The 21,302-nt window shown below is 38.5% G+C and overlaps 1 protein-coding gene across 1 annotated transcript; it reads right to left on the reverse strand.

Annotated features, from left to right (window-relative positions):
- Positions 1-4,555: 4,555 nt before the first annotated feature.
- Positions 4,556-5,331, reverse strand: LOC148022850 (uncharacterized). The gene is made up of 2 exons (XM_087695138.1): positions 5,123-5,331; positions 4,556-4,966 (listed from the first exon to the last, which is right to left on the reverse strand). Exons 1-2 carry the CDS (start codon positions 5,220-5,222, stop codon positions 4,794-4,796), a joined length of 273 nt encoding a protein of 90 aa, XP_087551264.1. The 5' UTR covers positions 5,223-5,331; the 3' UTR covers positions 4,556-4,793.
- Positions 5,332-21,302: the final 15,971 nt, after the last annotated feature.

Consider the following 21,302-nt stretch of genomic DNA (forward strand, 5'->3'; position numbering starts at 1 on the left):
GCACGATGGAAAGGTTATTGTGGCTATTTCTACAATGTTGAAAAAGGATACATTTGTTCTTGTGGATTGATCAAATAAGTCCTGAATGATTTTGCATTAAACTCATTGTTGGGATGTGATTAGGATGATTATTCCAAGTGCTTGTGTTTGGTGGTAAATGCATGGCAGGGGTTAGTGATGACAAGTTGCCATGGGAAAATAAAGGAATGTTTTCTTGGAATATGATATTAGGCTGATTGCCTGGATTGTGCTTGATTATTAATTGAATTAATTAAGGAATGATATTTTGTACGGGTGGATCATCTCCAAGGTCACACCGTGTTTCAATCCAAGAGGGCAGTGCTCGATTCACGAGTCGAAGGTCAAGCGGTGAAAAGTCCAACCACGAAAATTGTGCCTCACTCCTAGATCGCTTGGGGTCAGTGGAGCTCTGGACACCCATTGCCGAGTCCAGGATGGAGTTGTAAACATCCCCATGAGCCCAACATCTAGGGCGTTGGAAGATCCTATTCTAGATATTGGATAAAAAAAGGAAATTACGGTACCATGTAATTTGGACCAGGTACTTCTATTGGACAGAAGGGATACATAATTTCTCATGTATGGGCAGGAGACAAAGATTAACTGAAAAATAAGTTAAGGAACTTGTTTGTCCAAAGGACTGTTTGTACTGTTTTCATGTCTGTGCTATAAGTTACTTAGAAAACTAAAGCTATCAAGGGAAGCGGATGGACAGAATCCCTGATGGGTTTGTCCTATAGTAGGGTGGTCCTAGAGAACTAGGAGGCTTCTCACAAAGTTTTACCATCATTCAGCTTTAGGTATTGTTAAGTTAGAACCCGATTCATGCTGTTTTAGGGGACCGAGATGGGACTATGCCCTATGGGCAGAGAGGTCGAGCGGCACATCCCTCTCGTTTCCCATTCTCTTTGAACCAATTGCAATATGGACCTACTTCAATTTGGGAATCTCTGCGTAAAGTAGGATGTCCAAGACCTGATGCTAGAATGCTCTTAGGAGACCTTGACCACTAGGAACCCGGATTTTAGCTCGATCCTATTGGGTTTGGCTGCAAAAGTTTCGGACTCGGGAAACCTTAGGCGACAAACCTCGAAACATTCCATAGGAGTGCCAAGCAGCGATGCTTAGACTCATTTCTTGATGGACCGCTAAAACGTGCTTGGATAGCCGATAAGTGGGAACGTTTACAGATTGCTCATGTCCAGTCGATTACTACTCCTAGGGTAGATGCTCTCTCTTCTTTGGCCCCTACTATCTTTTCTTGTACAATAGGCTCGGTGGACCAACTCGAGCGGGAGGCAAAGACTCCCACCACAATCTATGTTCTCTAAGATGTGTTGGTAGAGGTTGGAAAGGCAACAACAATGCAAATGCCCATTTTGATTACCTCAAATGTTGGAGCTCATGGTAGGGTGCTATCTAAATCCACGTAGATCAAACTCAAGAGGAGAAGGTACACGCCTTTTGAATAGCCAAGGCATAGGAAGCCACAACCACAATGGTAGGGTGGTATCTTAATCCATGTAGATCAGACTCAAGAGGAGAAGGAACACACCTTATGGATAGCCAAGGCATAGGAAGCCACAACTGCAATGCCATCATTGTCGAGTAAAGGGAAGGAAGTGGTCAAGAAGGAACCCATTCCCCTTAGTTATGATGAAGCACTACAAAGACCTGCTAACCAAGACTTATTTGACAACTCAACCAGTAGTTCCTGTGAAGACCTCAAGTGGCTTCTACTCGTGGAACATTATCAAGATCTTGAGCAACAACAAGATGTTGCCCTAGAGAAAGTTGAGGTGCTTCATAATTATCATTTTCAACTTTTGGCAAATGCTAAGGCAAAATCAAAGTATATATGGGACCATATCCTACAGATTACTTTGGACCGGATGATGCGTAATGGTGTAATATCTCCCTCTAGTTCACATCATCTAGTACCATCAACTCCAATACTAATAAGTCCCTATATTAGAGCTTGAGTATCCTCTACGAAAGTCACATTGCAAAATAAGCCCTTGTGGATCATAAAGATCAATAGTAGCATAAGTCCACAATGTCTCATTCCAACATTAAGCTATGCTCCAAGGTGAAGCAACTCCAAGGAAAGCTATGTAGGTGGATGCTCTATCTTCTAATCATGTCATACACATTCACTCTCTCAAGGACGGTGCTACCCGCCAAAGTGATTGCATCACTAAATGCAAAAACTCTCCTTCCCTCCCCCCTCCTCCTTAACCTAGCTAGTATAAAGGGGAGGAGTGTACCACATAGATATACAAAACTCTCTTAAAGGAGATACTACTTTGTGGGTGTGGGCAAAGTTAGAAGAAAACTCTTTCCCTTAACTCTTTTCCCCTTTTCTATAGTTACATGGGAGCTCTATTGGGATATTTCCAGCTTCTCTCCTCTTGTCCATAAGTGCATGGAAGCTATTCTAAAATCCATCAAGATTGTCTCCTCTTCTCCACACATGTATGGAAGCTCTACCAAAATTTACCGAGCTTCTCTCCTCTTTTCCATATTTGTGTGGAAGCTTTGTCGAAATCCACCAAGAATTTTCTCACTTCTCCACAATCATGAGAAATCTTTGCTAAAATCCACCAAACTTTTTTTCTCTTTTCCATAGCCTCGTGAAAGCTATATCAAATAGACTCTATCGAAGAAGGTGCTTCTAGAGAATTTGAAGAGGACACTACTACGATGGACTTCGAAGATGTCATCAAGGATGCACACTATATCAAACCTAGTGACAATAATTAGGTTTGAGCTATTCTTTTATAATTTATTATTTTATTCAAGTTAAAAGGATTGCTTTAGTTAAATTCATTTGTTGATGGAAGCGTGTGTATCGATTCTCTAGGAATGTTTACTTGTGGTTAACTTATATAATAATGGAAACTCCTTGAGGGGAGGATTTCTACTCGTTCTGTGTCTTCTTGTGATTGATTTAGATGAGGAAATGTAGTATAAATTTGGACCACCTCCATTTTCATTGTGGAATTACTTGTAAGGGCAAGAAACTCAAAAAGGTACTACTTGATACACTAGCCAAGGGTCAAGTGGTAGAAAGGCCCACCACAGGGGCAAGGCTTGCTCCTCATGGACTTTTACTAGTAAAGAAATCCAATCATTTATTGAAGATAATTTGCGGGCAAACAAGGAATGATGAGTCAAAGCTCCTATTTCAAAATCCAAAAGCTTCTTGTGGAAGTTTGGACCCTTGAAACATCCAAGTACTGATTGAATTGAAATGGGGGGAGAAAAAAGAAGTTGATGTACAGTGGGATTCTCCCAATCCCTTTCGATATTCTAACTCCCCTTACTGTCCGAAATGACCAACAAGTCTTCAATTTGATTTGTCCCTTGATCCATGTAGTCAATTGGTCTTCACCCATTTTGATGGAGATGGAACATGCCCCAAATTCATTGATTTATTGGTTTCGCCACTTGAATTTGATTGAAAACAGATTCAACCCCGTTGAATCTAAGTCTTGAAACTTTCAATTTTGGCATGCTTCTAGAGACTAGTACTAAACCCTAATATTAGGTGCAAATTAGGTTTTATAGCAAAGAAATTTGAAATTTCTCGGCTTTTGGTAATCTCAGTGCTGTAATTTTCAGGGTAAGGTTGTAACAAGGCTGAGAGATGAGAGAGAATTTCAAAAGAGAGAATTCAGACATTTTTCTCAAAGAACTAAAGAAAATCAATCATTTACTACTGTTGCTCTATCTCAACAGCTTGTAGATGCAAAGAACTAAAGAAGATTAGTAATTTATTTGTTGTTACCATATAATCTCAATAGCTTGTAGATGTTGATGCGCTAAAATGCCTCTCTCTAACCTCTAAAGACATTTTCCAATCTTACATGGGTATTTTTTATAAGTGACAACCTTCCCAAATGATTTTTTCAATATTATCTATAATTAAATATTAATATTTAATATTTAAATACTAAAAATCAATCTAATAACTATTTTGATATCTAAAAAAATAATATGACAAATCAATAATTAAATTGGCTAGGCAGTTTCTATTCCCAAGTGTATCTATATTATCTTTGACCATTAGGTTGGCATTATGTACCATTAAATGATGCTTCTCTGATATCACCAACTAACACTTATGACCAAATGAATGACCTAGGCTAACAACTAGCACTAGTACCACCAAGTACTTGTGCAATATAACTTATAGCAACTTTTGCCTTTGACATCCTATGATTTTCTCGTATCTTAGGCTCGCAAATTTACTCTAACTCCAATTACACCTCACATGTGTAACACTTATTTTAATCATGTGATTAAAAATTAATCTATATATTAAGTGAGGTCTCAAAGTTTCATGTCCTCACTATCGTCACTATCGTCTCCTCATCTCTATATCTATCTCTCGTGTATACATCTTCACATTCTTCTAATTAGACTCGTTTTATGCGAGAGCAATGAAAAAGCTAGACACTACTAATATTCAAGAGAATCTACATAGAACTAGTATTAATGTCAGACTTACCTAGAACTAGTAATTCTATTCAAGAAAACTCGAGGGGAGCGGCGGTATAATTTAATATGCACGGCGGTTTTATTTTAATAATATGCAGGAGCAACGTCCCCACCGATCACGAGCGAGCCGTATTACACCATTTTAAGTTTTCGGAGGAGAGGCAAATTATGTAAGGAACGATGAATGATTGTCCATTCTGGATGAGGCACGGATGATCAGGTATGCCTAGATCACTGTCATCAGCATATGCAGTCTCCAGGAGAGTAGATCAGCTGCAGGTTGCGATGACAGTTCCATCTTCAGAGTGGAAGGCGCATCCGGTGGCGTCAGGGTAGGCGCCCTTGAGGAAGCAGCAGTTGCCGCATGCAGCGTCCAGATGGGCATCTCCCGTGCTGGCGCAAGTGCTGTAGGCGACGTCGCCCAGGCAGTACTGAGGGCAGGCTAAACATGCAGATTGCAGAAGGCCATATTATTAGCACAGAGAATTGGGGGGGGGGAGAGAGATGGGAAGGATGAAAAAGCCCAAGCCCAATTATAGTTACTTTACTGCAAGATCAGAGATGGTGGTGCAGGTGATCGATCGATTTATAAGCTCACCTGAGGCGACCGAGGACGACACTGCAACGCAGTGTATTAACACCAGCAGAGACAGGTTGGCCATTAGCGCATACGCAAGCTGCTGCCTCCCGTGCTCCATCGTCTCCGTCCTACGATCAATCGATTGAGTGTTTTGTGATGCGCAGGAGCAAATAGCCACCCAAATTCTATCGCTAGTTGCACCGTCTTCTGTTCTACGTGCCTTGTCGGTCGGATCCTCCTTTATATAGAAACTTGGAAAGCATGAACTGTGCACGTCACTCGCTGGCTCACAAGTCAAAGACTCTCGAGCCTCATTTGTATAAGGGACCCCCTACGAACAACATTTTAGTCAGCATATACAAAAACCTTTAATTCAAAGTTTTAGAGAATTTTTTTTAAATCAAATGGCATTTATTCGTCATTCTATAAATTTGAAAACCCTTCCTTCAAAATTTTAAAAGTTATTTTCGAAAAAATTATTCTTCATTTTACATTAAACCTAATTTCTTGTGAGCATTTAGTACATTGATGAAAATGGCCTTAAATTCTTCGGAAGTCATCTATCTCAAAATTTCAAGGTAGTCTTCAATTCAATGATTCATTTGATGTGAGATCTCTACTTTTGACAATTCAATGATTCATTTGACATCAAATCTCTACTTTTGACAAATGAGCATCATGATGGACATCATGTATTCGAAGTATACAAGCCTTGGTTTCATGTATCAGAAATTCAAGTTGAAAACAAAACAATATTGCATCGAAAGTCAAAGTGGTATTTATGTCAACATTCTCTTTGGAAGTTTTCAATATATGGATGCAAGGCTAACAAATGAGAAAAGATTGATATGAACATGTGGCACGTTTCATGGGTTGAACCTAGCATATAAATAATGAAATGGCTTCAATGTATTGATAAATTGCCATAGATTCTAAATCTATAATTACGTATAGACCAAATGTCTTCTTGCTTGCAAATCTTCAGTGTTCCATGTCTAGATATAATAGTTATCTTGTGTCAAACCTAAATATGGAACAATTGAAATGTCTTTATATTATAGATTACAAATTACCATGATGTCTACTTTTATAGGCTTGTATTGATTGATTATCTCTGTACTTGGAAATTGTCAATGTTCCATCTTGCATGCATAAGTGGTTGTAATGTGTAGTTGAGTACATAAATGATCATAAGTCTTGAATTTGCTGACAAATTGCCATGATGTCACTATCAAGGCCTTGTGCTAATCAACGGTCTCCTTGCTTGGAAATTGTCAACATTGCTTTTATTAGCATTGCCGTAGTGTAAGTCTCAAAAGAATTACCCATTGATAACTTCACTTAATTGGTCCACTAACTCTTCAAGAAAGAAGACTTCATCTTAGAAATTTTTTAAAAAATAATGTCCCTCCCTCCCCCCCCCCCCCCCTCCCCCCCCTTCTACAAAAAAATAGGGCAATGCTCTTGCACTTAAAGCCTTAAATCCTTTGCTCTAAGATATGATAACTTTTCAAATGCCTTATATAAAAGAGGGTTTAAAGATATTCTTTTAAAAAAACAAAGATAAAACTAGATGTAGCTTATCATAATTATAGCTTATTTTGTATTAATAACAAAACTAGACCTTTTAAATTTCAAAGATGAATGCCACATAAGCACTTGCTATACACTATGTACTGGATCAACCTACATTAACCATTTTAGAAAACAAAACAAAATGCTAACTATTTATAATTATTTTTTAAAAAATAGGATTAGTTTAATGTAAAATGCATGCCACTATTAAGAACTAATCTAATTATGCATAGTTAGATTCAATTGCAGGTAAAAGAAAAAAATGATTAAATGTATTGAAAGAGGACCTATTGATTTGAATGTATGAGCTAGTCTACATGCTGCACATTACTACTTTGTAGCATGTAGATATATATATTTGTGATTAATTAAATTTTCTTAGATATGAATGTTAACATTTTTGTAAAGAAGCCACAAGAAGTGGGAAACAACAAGCTATTGGACTACATCGAGGGAAGCCAAAGATTTAAAAAGCAAGAGGTGCAAAAGTCAATAAGCATTCGAGAGTAACAACCTGAAGGAATAATGACTATCTAGTTGATAAAATTTCAAAGCCTGGAAGAAGACCGCTCATCACGCTGAAAAAAAAAGACAAATATAACATAAAAGCATCAAGCGCTCTAGAAAGGATAGAAATTAAGAAAGAGGACCAAATAAATTTTGTAAATTATTTTTTAGCATTGGACTCACTCCCATGTAAATTGTAATTAATGCGCATTTAATAGCATACAAGTGAGTGAGTTTGGACAACTAGATGAGACATTGGGCTCGACAAACGAGCATCAAGAGATTACGGGTGATGTGCACCTTGAGATAAGAGGTCTAGCCCAAGTCTAAACTCAAAGTCTACATATATATGGTGGAAAACCTTATTGTAAATCATTCCTACAAGTAATGTAAGGCGGGATTATCTCTTTCTTCTCCACTATCGTTGCTTCCGTCTTTGTGTAGCCATCTCATGCTTACAGAAGTTCTCAAAGACAAGAGAGCTTGTAAGCTTGCTCTCAGTCTTTGCTACTTTACTCCATCACTTCCTCTCACCTTCTCGATATCTTCCCAGTTTGTGGGGTGGAAAGGTACATACTATGTTGCTGCAGAGACAGAGAGCTAGAGGGGGTTTGGTAGAGGGGAGAGAGAGAGAGAGAGGAGCTGAACTCATGAGAGCTTGGAGAAACAAGCAATGGAGGCCATATCCTTGTGCGCGAAGGACGAAGGGCAAGAAGTGTAGATCTTGTCACAGCATGCTTCGATGGAGTCATCAGAGCTTGGGAGCTTGCGTGGATTTCTAAGCTACACGACATGAGTCCTCTTGCATCGACTAATATTATTGAGTTGTCTTCTTGCTTAATAGGCTATGAATCTATATTCATGTCAAGTCAAGAGAGTGAGACAAGATGGTAGGAAACCTCACAAGGTTAGAGACTGTGTGAGCAAACTTAGCTTGAGTATATGATTGATATTCCTCATTCCATCTAGATCTCGGCACATAGATGAAGTAGTTCTACATTTTGGTTCTTTTGCCGAAACCCAACCGAATCCCGCTTAACGAGTTCTCGACCATAGACGACAAGTGGAAAACGTTGTATTGGAGCTATATGGGCTTTCTCGCCATGACGGATTCGATGCGGAAACCTCACCCATCATAGTTAGAAAGGGTAGGTTGGAAGGGAACCAGTACCTATTGTGTACTTGTATTTTCTTTTAAAAAATAGAAAATACATGGATTTTAAAGAATTTTTAGGTTAGAAAAAAAATAAAATAAAATAAAAAATTAAAACTACTCTTGCTTGTTGATAATCAATACAATTTGCATCATGAGCAACGATGAGAGCACTCTATCATTTGAGCATGCTTGATGGGTTAATAAGTCATGAAAAATTACATAAAATAGCTGAGATTTTGCTAAATTTTACCGAGTTTTCATTATGAGATGCATTAGCATGTCATGAGCTAGGAGTTTGATGGCAACTAGCTAGTTGCAGTCAACACCCAACTATCTACAAAAGCTCGGCCTTGACTATGAGTGTCAATCCTACCAATGAATGGGGCTAAAAGACGCATCCCAAGAGCATGAAAATATAGATGGTTTTCTATAGCTAAGTTGAATTTTCTGAATTGAGAACTTGGCAAGGGAAACTCATAGAAGCGGTCATGCTTGTTGTAGTTAGGTGCATCACTTGTTGTGAATGAAATTTTGACATGAATAGGAAAGATTGAAGCACATTATTAATGCTAAAAATTTACTGAAATGTTCTATTATTCATTGCTGAAATTCATGTGGATCAAGGATGAGAGAAAGAATTCGTAATGGGGTGTTACAACGCCACAAAACAATCTAGGTTTGGGTGTTACAGCTAGTCTGAGAGGAGACTAGGATGTGCATGTATAAAAGTGAACAATGGGACTGAATGTTGACTTCAATTAATTCAGTAAATATTTCAGTTTTTGAATTTCGGATCATCATAAACCATCAAAAATCTATGATTGGTTGCTTAGTGTTTTATCGAATAGTTGTTAATGCTTGATTGTTGTGGAAATAGCATGATTATCAAGCTTGTGATTGAAAATTTTTGCCCAAGGAACTGGATAAGTTGATTACTAAAAATTATTGTTTGAAATCCTAGAAAGCATTGAAAATTTTTGAAAATTTGTTGGTTGTATGAAGTATTAGTGTAGGAGCTAGATAGGGTTTTGACTAACTAGTTTACAGGGCTTGCAAGGAACTTGTTCTTGGTCATATTGTTGATTGAATGATCAAATAGGGAGTTGCTCTAATTTACTGTGTGAGACCAACAAAATAAAATCACTAAAATTTGATTGAAAGTTGAGACATAGGTTGTGCAAACCACATGCCCAATAGGGGAGTCAACTAGCTACGATGGTGCTACTGTTGGCTAGATGGGACTAGTGAAAGTCTAAGCCAAACTATGTGAACCATTCAAAATCTCATGGTATTCAGCTAAATCAAGCCAAAACCTACAATTTCTTTAATAATCATTGAGCATTGACTATGGGCATCATAGACACCATCTATTGCATTGACTTAGTCCTCCGTAGTGTGGACTAGCTCCTCTTAACAAGGCCTGAGGCCTCATAGTTTGGAGAGGTACAAACTGAGGTAAGAAAGAACTCCATATCCATATTTAGTTCGGAAAAATTACTATTATTACCAGCCCAAGAGGTGCATTGAGTCAGTTGTAGCAGAAAAGGCTATTGCTAGGGCTTAGCATGTTCTTTGGGAGGCTCGAAAAGCTAGTTTGGGGACTCTCGGGGGCATAGTTTCAAACAACTTATAATCGTGGGCTCTTTTACCATTTCCCATTGTGGAATTACATGTTTATGGGCTGAATCAAAGGTTTTTTAACAACAAGATTCTTACACACTCATTCATTCATTGTGGACAGGTTGATTGATGAAAAACTGTCAATTAGTCATTGCTTAGCAATGAGCTTGCCTTTTGGAGATTAGAGGGATGACTTGCTTGGTGGTCTACTTCCTTGTGTTGAAGATTACCAAGTCATTGGAAAGCAATCCACTCTAAATTAAAAGGCAACTTACAACCTTGCAGAATCGTAGGGGATCGCGACCTCTAATGATAACACATCGTAGACCACTATGGGTGATTGGGAGACCTCCTTAAGTACCAACTAACTGCATGAAATAAGTTAAGCATCTTTGAGAAAGATTCAAGTTCCTTCGACATCCACTTATCCCATCCGCTTGAGTCACATATGAGTTGTGACCTTCTGATCAAGACTAAAGCTTGTAAAGGTTATCAGTCACCTCACAACTTCCCACACCTAGAGACTTAGGATTTGAAGCTCCTATCATCCAAGTGACATCCACTTGAGGTGTGGGGGGGAGTCTAGGCCTTAAGCACTTCCATGTTGAAAACCTTGAAAACCAATACAAACCAAGTTGGGCTTAGTGGCATGAAGTATTGCCTAAGAACCTTGAACCTTATCTTGAGTGATAAGCAGCCAACCACTTTTAGAGAACACCTTAGGCTCTAGATTCCAAATTGTCCTGTCACCACCTCGCATTGAGAGCCTCGTTGTCTAGTGAAAATACCTGGAATTTGATCTGAAGCTAGACACATCTAGAAAGCTTAAACCAATTACCATTGATACTATTGATACTACCATCGTTGTCATTGACACTGCCATCCTCAATGGAAGTATACCCTTAACTTGTGTAGAGACATTATAGGCACTAGAAATAGCCTAAATCGACTACCCATACCATCACAATTGTGAAATCATATTTGAGACCCCATTAACTCAAGAGCATTATAATTGTATGCTCGGCCAAGAGAGGGAGTTCATATGACACAAGAATCTTGGTGAAACGACCCTAAGGATCCTTCAAGGACCAAGCGAGGCTAGAGTGTATATGGAAAATACTCCTAGTGGCCCTAAAAATCATCATTAAAATAATGTGAGCTACTAAGTCAGTGCATGTTCCTAATGAGCACAATGATCCAAATTGGAGAACTAGGATTTTCTCCAAGCATGAACAAGAGTTGAATCAAATGCAATGAATGGTATCACCGCAATGCTTCTTTCAGGAAGATTAATGCAGATTATCCTCTCAAAGAGAATCAAAATTCCATAGAGCCAACTTTGACCCTCAATGCTTGTGGAGCAAGCCCACCCCACCTCAAGATCCTTACAATCCCATACCTACACTGAGAAGCCCATTGTAAGCAAGGAACAATTGGAACTCTTGAAGTGCATATCATAGCCTCTAGTGGAGAGGAATCACCGCCCCTAGTAGAGGCACCTTAGACACTAGCTTTAACCTTGGAATTAACCTTAGCCACAAGTCATGCATTGTCCCAAGTTCCAACATCATGATGACCCAACAAGAAGCCTAGTCATTGGTCGCCATTCCTAGAGTTTATCTTACCGTAGTCTCCCATGAAAGCATAGGAACCTTCTAGCCTTCACTTCACCAATAGATGGCTTTTTTGGGGACAAAATTGCCATCCTTAAACTTTTGAAGGTCTAGTTCAATAACAACATTACCAACATGCAGACCAATTGTAGAAAAGATTTTTTCAATGTTTGCTATAACATCTGTTCTAATTGATAATGGCTTCAGCTTCCGTGCAAACCCTATATAAAGATAAACAAGCTTTTCAATTATCCTGCAAAGTGCATGTGAATATTTACTAAAGGAATATATGTGACTAGCTTAAACTGTGGATCTTGTAATGCCTAGAGGGGGCTCTATTGAAATTGATTGAGTTCAACTCACGGCTAGGGACATGCAATATAGGCAAGGAGATCTAGAGTTGGCTCCCTTTGACACATTGTACATACATTTGAGTGTCTGTAAGTCACCAGCTATGTGTAACTCGATCTTATAGTTTCCACTCAAGGAAGTTACTATATGTATATCATCTATATATCACGTGCATTCAAGGCCTATTTATAAATATCCTTATCTATGAATTTTTCTTTAATAAAACATAACTCTTTTCTATTCAATCTATAAATGACCCCTTTATATTACACCCTTCTATATGTAACGAATATATAAAAATAGTATTTTAAAATTACCTTATTTTGAATACACGTGATGCACACATATATTCATGAGAAAGTTACCCGAGAGTTTCCAAATCCTTCAACAAATGGCTCTTCCTACTTGTTGTCTCTTAATAACATCATGTATTAGTGTTCGATGAAAAACCCGATACAATATATCAAAATCCTATGTATTTACTTTGAATGCTCCCACTAGATGTTGTGTTCTGATTAAACACTAAATGACATTAAGTGATTTCAGTAATATGATGAAAGTGTTCTATTCATCAAGGTAATAGAGACCCTCTCTAGGTTTATGCATTTGAGAATTGACTTTCATTAAGTTTGACTACAAATCTAGCCAGTTCTTGTGCCTCCTCTAGTGACAAGTCATAGAATCTCATTATTAAACATTATAGGGTGGGAAAATCAAGAAAAATATTGCTAAATTTATTGAATACAACTTCCTTTTTCTTGCCCTTGAAGCTAGACTTGATATGGAAAGGCTCACCAAAATCTCCATTACTTTGTTATTCACTCTCTATTTAATAGTTCTAACCACATATGGGCTTGGGAGTATACAATTGTGTACTTATCCTTGCTTCATATTTGATTGTAAAACCTGAAAAAGTTGTATATAAGTATCTCAACTGATACCAATACTATCTAGTGTCTTCTACACTAACTTAGTATCCAAAGAATTGTCCTTTATAAATTACTCCAAACATTGTTTCTTTGCCTTACTAAATTTCCTCTTCTCCAAAATATCTTTTGAGACTACTGAAGGAAGAAGATAATAATAAACCTGAGACGTTGTTAAAGAACCTCTTTCACTTGTATTCGATTGAAGAGGAGACCTAAACAAAATCAACATCACAAATCAATACAATTCATTATAAACAAGGCTATATTTAATATTTTTAAAGTGAAAAAATGGTACCTTGTTGCTTGAATTCTTTTACTACAACCATCTCCTCCTTGTTTGAGACTCTCAATATTTTTAAGAGCCTTTTGTCGATTTTGAAGATCTAAAATAGTTTGCTTTTATTGATAAGATTTTATGTCTTTCTCTAACGAATGAATCCTTTGTTGATATCCCTTATCTTCTGTAACGATTGGTTGTTATGTTTTGATAAAAGATGGCTCTCCAATCTAAGGACATCCTTTTTTGCAACCAAGTTTAGTGTATAACCTAGAAATCTATTATAACCATCACCAATGAACCTCATCACAATGAAGAGCTATTATAGGAAAATGGAGTGCTATTTTTGCTACAATCTTTGGGATATAGCCTACCATCTAACCAAAGATCAAGATTCTTCTTTCCTTTAAACTTGACTATATGTTTCATAGACTTTATAATAGTAATGGGTTTTTTTCTCTTCCTTATTGGTTCATACTCACTATCCAACTCAATATGAAGATGATAGAGAGGTCTTTTACTAGAGTTATAGAGATCATTGGATGACTAATCCATAGCTAAGGATGGTATTAGAAGATTGGATTGAAAAATTATGTGAATTAGAAGCAAGAAGGAAAACAAAAAAAAACTAGTAAGGATGGGAAAGAAAGAAAAGAGTGAGAATGGAGGAAAGTAATCAAATGTAAAAAAAAAATCAAATTGAATATTATTTTTCACTTTAATAAGGATGAGTAAGATCTTCATTATGAAAATCTTTGTTACCTTTATGGTGGCCTCGATTTCTAGGTTTGATGTGACCACGAGAATATCACGACAATGAATTATTAATAAATTTTTATATATTTATTTACTAAATATATATCTTCTTAAAATATAAAAATAATTATACGTTTTAAAATATTTTCTCTCTCTAGGATTGCTTACACAGCATTTTCGAGACCTCCAAACTACCCTAATGACCCACATATTGATTATCAAAAACTTATCTTTGCTTCTCTCCATTTTAAAGGATTTCCTCAAGCATAGTGGCAATATATATATCAATAGAGAGAATCGTCAATTCATTGATTTGAAAGGCTTCAAGATACATATGATTCAAGTATTTGTATCCCCCGTGTAAAATGAATAGTTGGCAAGATGAAGGTACCAACTTGATTGACACAATCTCACGGCAAGAGAATACAAAAATCAATGTGTGAACTTGACCATGCATATTGAGATCATCAATGATGATGAGATATTGCATAAGTACATCTAGGTTAGAGTCAATCTTATCATGCTAATGTAATGGCTCATGAACCTTCTATCCTATTTTATGCAATTGAATTGGCAAAAAGGTATGGAAGGAAATGTCATAAGAATAAGGGTTTTTAGCAAGGTCTTAGGTAGCGAAGGACTCTAATTGAGGCAGGGTAAAGATGGTGGTGTTTATAGTGGAAATTCCATGTTTATTAGCAACCCCAAAATCCCCTCTTAACCCCTATCTAATGCAAAAAGAAAATAGGATAGTTTTGGGATAACACTTAGCCCACATGGAGATGGTAAACATGCTAAAAACAGGTCATGAAATGCATCAATCTTAAGTGATCAAACTGGTCAAGAATTCATCTCACCAAATGTTCTAAAGGATAGAAAAGAAAATGGATTATATTTTAAGGGTGGAGATAAGTACACAATGGACCAGACCTCAAAATGCCCCTACAAAATAGCAAAGGTCAAGGTTCACAGCATGTATGTTATGGAGGATTGGGAAATAAAAGATGAGAGATCATATTCTTTAAATGTTGCAAATAACTTAGTACCTACTACTAAAAATGAGAACTATCAAAAGGACTTGGACAAGAGTAGTTCTATGAATTAGAGGATGGTTTTTCCTTGACCCAAGTGGTTGCTTGCCTAATGGTTTTGGTTTTATCTCTCCTACTATACCCCTTAAGCTACCACTACCCTTTGTTCCATCTCTATGGGCTCTAGGAGCTTGATGTTGTCTTAGGTTGTTAGTGACTGGCTAAAATACTTGGATAAGGACTTCTCTCAGCTTCACATGGAGTTTATTATGCATGGATAGCTCATCCACTTAGAGGGAGTTTAAGATAATTTGATTTTCAAGATAACTACAGTAAAGAAAATCAAACAAGGATTTGCAAATGCTCACATATATTTGTCTTGCACTTGAATAAGGAGAACATAGATCTATCCTCCGAAGTGGCTAAGAATTTAGCATTAAAAGCCTTACCAGACGAGTATGTGGATTTATTTTGGATGCTTACATCCCTCTCGCCTAAGAGACAAGTGGATCAGCCAATTGATCTAGAGCCCCATTCTAAACTATAGAGTCTCCAAGTGTGAGTGCGATGAAGTTGCAAAGCAAGTCAATGAATTACTGTTGAGATATCGAGCTCCACTCGTGATATGCCAGGGTGACCGTTGTGCATTTATGTCACCGACTTGTCAGTTGCAGATGCAGTTGGTACACCGCCCATGAATAATAGCTAGATGACAGCTATCCTTATCTACTCTAGTTCGTGGCTCAGTTAGTATGCCACCTTAGTTAGTTGAGTTTGGTTTGAGACCCATATATAGGGTTCTTCTATTTCTATGTACTTGAGTTCTTTTGGCTTACACAACTAAGAAGAGGAAAATTGTTTTCAGCCTCCACCTTTGTGAGTATTCCCCCATTGTGCAAGCAAGAAAGCAACAAGTGAGACTCATTCCTTCTCTCCCATAATCTTGACATGGTATCAGAGCCTTGTTCGTGGTAAGGAGCTCAAGAGAGCAAGCCAAGTTCGCGGTGTTCTGGTAAGAGAACCAGTGTTGCTTTCATTTTTCTGTTTTAGGAGCAAGTCTCTGCAGGTAGCACAACCGGAAAGTGCAAGAGTGCATTGTCTCAGATTGAGACGCCCTTCGCGGTGTAGCAAGAGGGCGGTATATGCTGCGGGTAAGGGCTTTAGCCCTCGGTTGCTTTGTTGTTTTTTTAATTTGAGGCCATTTCGGGGCTTGTTTTGGAGGCGGAAGTTTTCTGCACGCACTCACGAAAAGTCCCTGTTTTATACTGTGTAACCACTATTCTACAGGTCGGTGAAAAGTTACAGTAGAAGTTGCATCATATGCCTGTGCATAGAGACATTGGGAGTTACAAAATCATCCTTGTTGCTTGTTGATGCAAAATCGTCACTAGGAAGTGACTGTGTGGTCAAATACCACTTTCCTCAGTTTTGCAGATTTGCCCTTGTGAGGCTGAAGCTGTGTTCTTTGCAGTGACAGAATTTTTTGCAGTGTTCTGTAATGGCATCTGATTCTCTTTCACAGATTGTCACTGAAAAGCTTGACAAGAACAACTTCCAAGCATGGAAGTTCAGAATGACGAATTTCCTTATGGAAAAAGGATATTGGGAATTCGTTGCAGGAAATGAAGAAGAACCAATTCTTCCTAATGTTCCCAATCAACAGCAAATGCAGGCATTTAAAGTATGGCATGAGAGAGCCAAGAAAGTTATGTACTGGCTATCTATCAGCATTTCAAACTCTATGATTATGCATATTCAAGATGCAAGTACGCCAAAGGAGGCATGGGATACTTTGTCAAAAATGTATAGCACAAATACGCAAGCCAGGAAAATGCAGCTCAAGCAAGAGTTGCACAATGTGCAAAGAGAGAGTATGAGCATCAATGACTACCACATGAAGATGAAGAAGATTGCAGATGCACTTGCTTCCATTGGGTCGCCAATGGAAGATGATGATTTAGTTTCTGTGACCTTGAATGGTCTAGGAAAGGATTATGCACAGTTTTGAACATCCATTTCCGTCCGTGAAAGATTTTCTGATTTTGAGTAGTTGATTGCTCTTCTAATTTTTGAGGAGCAGAGAAATGGTGGTGCATCTTCTTCAGGAGGAACTTCAAAAGAAGCTGTCTTCTATTCAAATGCTGGAAGAGGTAGAGGCAGAGATAGAGGAGGCCGATCTGGAGGCCATGGTAGAAATCAGAATATGCAACAAACTCAAGAAAACCAGTCCTATGGAGGAGGACGTGGTAACTCTAGAGGCAGGGGGAGCCAAAGAGGTCGTGGTGGATGGCAAAGAGGCCAAAATGCAAACACCAATGTTGAATGATACTACTGTGGTAAATTGGGTCATATGGCTAAAGACTGCTATAAAAAGCAGAATGACATCATGAATGGAAATTTGCAACAAGGAAATTATGCATCTTCTAGTAGACAGGGTGATGACAGAAATGAGCATTTGTTTATGGTGCAGCACATGACCAATTCTGTGACAAGTGCAGAAGAAAACAACGATGTGTGGTATGTTGACTCAGGTGCATCAAACCACATGATAGGTCATGCAGAATGGATGCAGGATGCAAGGAATATGGAAAAACCAGGATTTATGGAGACTGGTGATGATACTGCACATCCTATTGTGCAGATTGGAAAATTTCCTTTGTCTATGCAGGATGGGAAAAAGAAATATCTGTCGGATGTATTTCATGTCCCGAATATCACCAAGAACCTAGTTTCTGTTGGTCAAATGGTTGAGCAGGGCTTTCAGGCCAGATTTAATTCTCATGGATGCTTTGTTGAGGATATGAAAAATAAAGGTCGCTTGATAGCAAAAGGAAAGAAGAAGGGCAGAATGTTTACGTTGGATACAGACATGCCTGAATTGAGTGCAGCAATGTTTGCACATGGGATCGATGTAGTTGCAGATATTGATATCTGGCATAAACGCATTGGTCATGTTAATGTATAGCAACTTAAATCAATGCAAGCCCAAAATATTGTTGCAGGATTGCCTAAATTCAATGTTGTAGAAATGCATAAGATATGTGAAGCCTGTCAGTTTGGAAAACAGGCAAGGAAACCATTTCCTAGACATGTTCAAGAGAGTAAGAAGCCATTGGAATAAGTCCACTCTGATGTGTGGACTACTAAAGCTGCATATCTTGGAGGCTATCATTATTTTGTCACTTTTATTGATGACTATAGCAGAAAAGTTTGGGTGTATTTTATGAAAAAGAAAAGTGAAGTCTTTGGGCATTTCAAAACTCTTAAAGCTATGGTTGAAAAAGAAACAGGCCTGCAAATAAAATGCCTAAGTTCAGATGGAGGGGGAGAGTATCTCTCAAATGAGTTTGCAAGGTTCCTACAAGAGTATGGCATAAAGCAGCAATATTCATGCAACAAAATGGAATTGCAGAAAGGAAAAACAAGCATATTGGAGAGGTATCTCATGCCATGCTCAATGAAAAAGACCTGCCAGATTTTTATTGGGCTGAGGCAGTTGCTACAGCAATCTACATAATGAACAGGACTCCCACTGCAGCAATACATGGGATGACTCCAGAGGAAAGGTATACTGGTAGGAAACGAGATATTTCTCATTTGAAATTTTTTGGTTGCATTGCCTATGTTCATGTGCCAGATGAGTTGAGATCCAAGTTGGATCCAAAAGCTGAGAAGTGCATCTTTATTGGTTACTCTTTGCAACAGAAAGGGTATAGATGCTATAACCCTTCTACTCGTAAGTTTACAATGAGCAGAGATGTTGTTTTTGATGAGATGAGTAGCTGGTATAAACTAGTAAATGTGATTGATAATGTAGATGCACAAAATGATAATGTTGCACAAAATTCGCAGCAGCAGTCACAAGATATTAGTGGACCTGGAGTGTCCTCTAGCAGTGGTTCACATTCTTCACCATGGACAGGCAGATTGAGATCAGGAAAATCTTCTCAAAGCAATGCAGATAGTATGCAAGTATCACAAAAAGGAAAAGAGAAGGTAGATTAGCCCATGTTTGATGTGAATGCAGGTCACTCTTATGTGGATGGTGAATCTAGTGGCTCAGAACAGAGCATTGATGATGAGTTGGGTATTCCTTCTATTGTTACACCTGGAGTATGGAAGACCAGGGATGTTTTGAGAGCACCTGGGAGTGAACCTACTTTGCGCAGGTCTACCAGAGCTAGGTATCCTGTGGATAAGCTGAAATATGATGGATTTACAGCCATTCACTATGTCTATATGGTCAAAGTGATACAAGAACCAGAACCCACTTCTTTTGAGCAAGCCATGGAAAAATAAAAATTGGAGAAAGCCACGGATGAAGAAATGGATGCCTTGGAAGCAAATGCTACATGGGAATTGGTACCTTTGCCTAAAGATAAGAATGCAATTGGTTGTAAGTGGGTTTATAAGGTGAAACACAATGCAGATGATTCTGTGAATAGATATAAGGCAAGATTAGTAGTCAAGGGGTATGCACAAACATATGGCATTGATTATGAAGAAACATTCAGTCCGGTTGCAAGGATGGCAACCGTAAGAGCAGTCATTGCTATGGCTGCATCAAAGGGATGGTCTTTACATCAGATGGATGTAAAGAATGCCTTCTTGCATGGTGATTTGCAAGAAGAGGTCTATATGGAGCAGCCACCAGGTTATGTGCATGCTGTTCATCCTGAGTTTATTTGCAGGTTGAAGAAAGCCTTGTATGGCTTGAAGCAAGCACCTAGAGCATGGTCTGACAAGATAGGACAGTATCTTGTCACTATTGGCTTTCAGATTTCCAAGGCAGATTTCTCACTTTATGTGAGAAAAACATAGAAAGGTATTATACTACTTGTCATTTACGTTGATGATTTGATTATGACAGGTGACAGTGATGAAGATATCCTTCATGTGAAAATGCTGTTGAAGCAGAAGTTTGAGATGAAGGATTTGGGAGAGTTGCGTTATTTCTTGGGCATTGAGGTGATTAGATCACCAAGTGGGATACGGCTCTTGCAGAGATAGTATGGATTGGACATGCTGTCCAAATATGGGATGACAGGCTGTAAGCCTATTTCAGTTCCTTTGGAGCAGAATATGAAGCTGAGCGCAGATGCAGGTGAGCTTCTGGAAGACCCTACTATGTACAGACGCATAGTAGGAAGTTTAATTTATATGACTATTACCAGGCCAGATTTGAGCTATGCTGTTGGATTGGTAAGTCAGTTTATGCAGGCTCCAAGGAAACCGCATTTGGATGCGGCTAGACGCATACTCAGGTATGTGAAGTCCACATTGTAGTATGGACTACTTTATGACACTAGGGTTCAGATACAGTTGCATGGATACACTGATGCTGATTGGGCTGGTAGTATTTCTGATAGATGATCTACCAGTGGATATGTGTTCTCTTTTGGGAGTGCTGCATTCACTTGGAGTAGTAAGAAACAACCTACAGTTGCCTTGTCAAGCACAAAGGCTGAGTACAGGGGCGTAGCAATGGCTGCATGTGAGGTAGCTTGGTTGCATAAGCTACTTTATGATATGCATCAGCCTACAGATGGGCCAGTTGTCATTTATTGTGACAACGTGAGTAGTATACACTTGGCAAATAACCCAGTCTATCATGCTAGAACAAAGCACATTGAGGTGCATTATCACTATGTGCGGGAGAGGGTTTTACTAGGTCTTATTGATCTAGTTTATGTCAGCACAGAGGATCAGGTAGCTGACATATTTACGAAGGCATTGGGCACAGAGAAACTACGCAAGTTCAGAGACCTGCTTGGTGTGCAGGAATTGGGATTGAGCTCGAAGGGGAGTGTTGAGATATCGAGCTCCACTCGTGATATGCCAAGGTGACCGTTGTGCATTTATGTCACCGACTTGTCAGTTGCAGATGCGGTTGGTACACCGCCCATGAATAATAGCTAGATGACAGCTATCCTTATCTACTCTAGTTCGTGGCTCAGTTAGTATGCCACCTTAGTTAGTTGAGTTTGGTTTGAGACCCATATATAGGGTTCTTCTATTTCTATGTACTTGAGTTCTTTTGGCTTACACAACTAAGAAGAGGAAAACTGTTTTCAGCCTCCACCTTTGTGAGTATTCCCCCATTGTGCAAGCAAGAAAGCTACAAGTGAGACTCCTTCCTTCTCTCCCATAATCTTGACAGTTACTTGAGATGAGGTTCATTGAGTCAAATTTTTTCCCTCATGTACCCCCAGTCCTGCTAGTCAAGAAGAAAGATGGCTCTTTTTTCATGTACATTGACTTGAGGGACTTGAACAAAATTATAGTCAAGGACTATATCCTATCTCTAGGATTTATGACTTGTTGGATGAGTTGAAAGGGGCACTATATTTCACCAATATTGATCTACACTCTAGCTATCATCA

This window comes from Lygodium microphyllum, chromosome 16, assembly GCF_053477565.2.
Source record: "Lygodium microphyllum isolate KBCC chromosome 16, Lygodium_microphyllum_v1.1.10, whole genome shotgun sequence".
NCBI classification, from domain to species: Eukaryota; Viridiplantae; Streptophyta; class Polypodiopsida; order Schizaeales; family Lygodiaceae; genus Lygodium; species Lygodium microphyllum.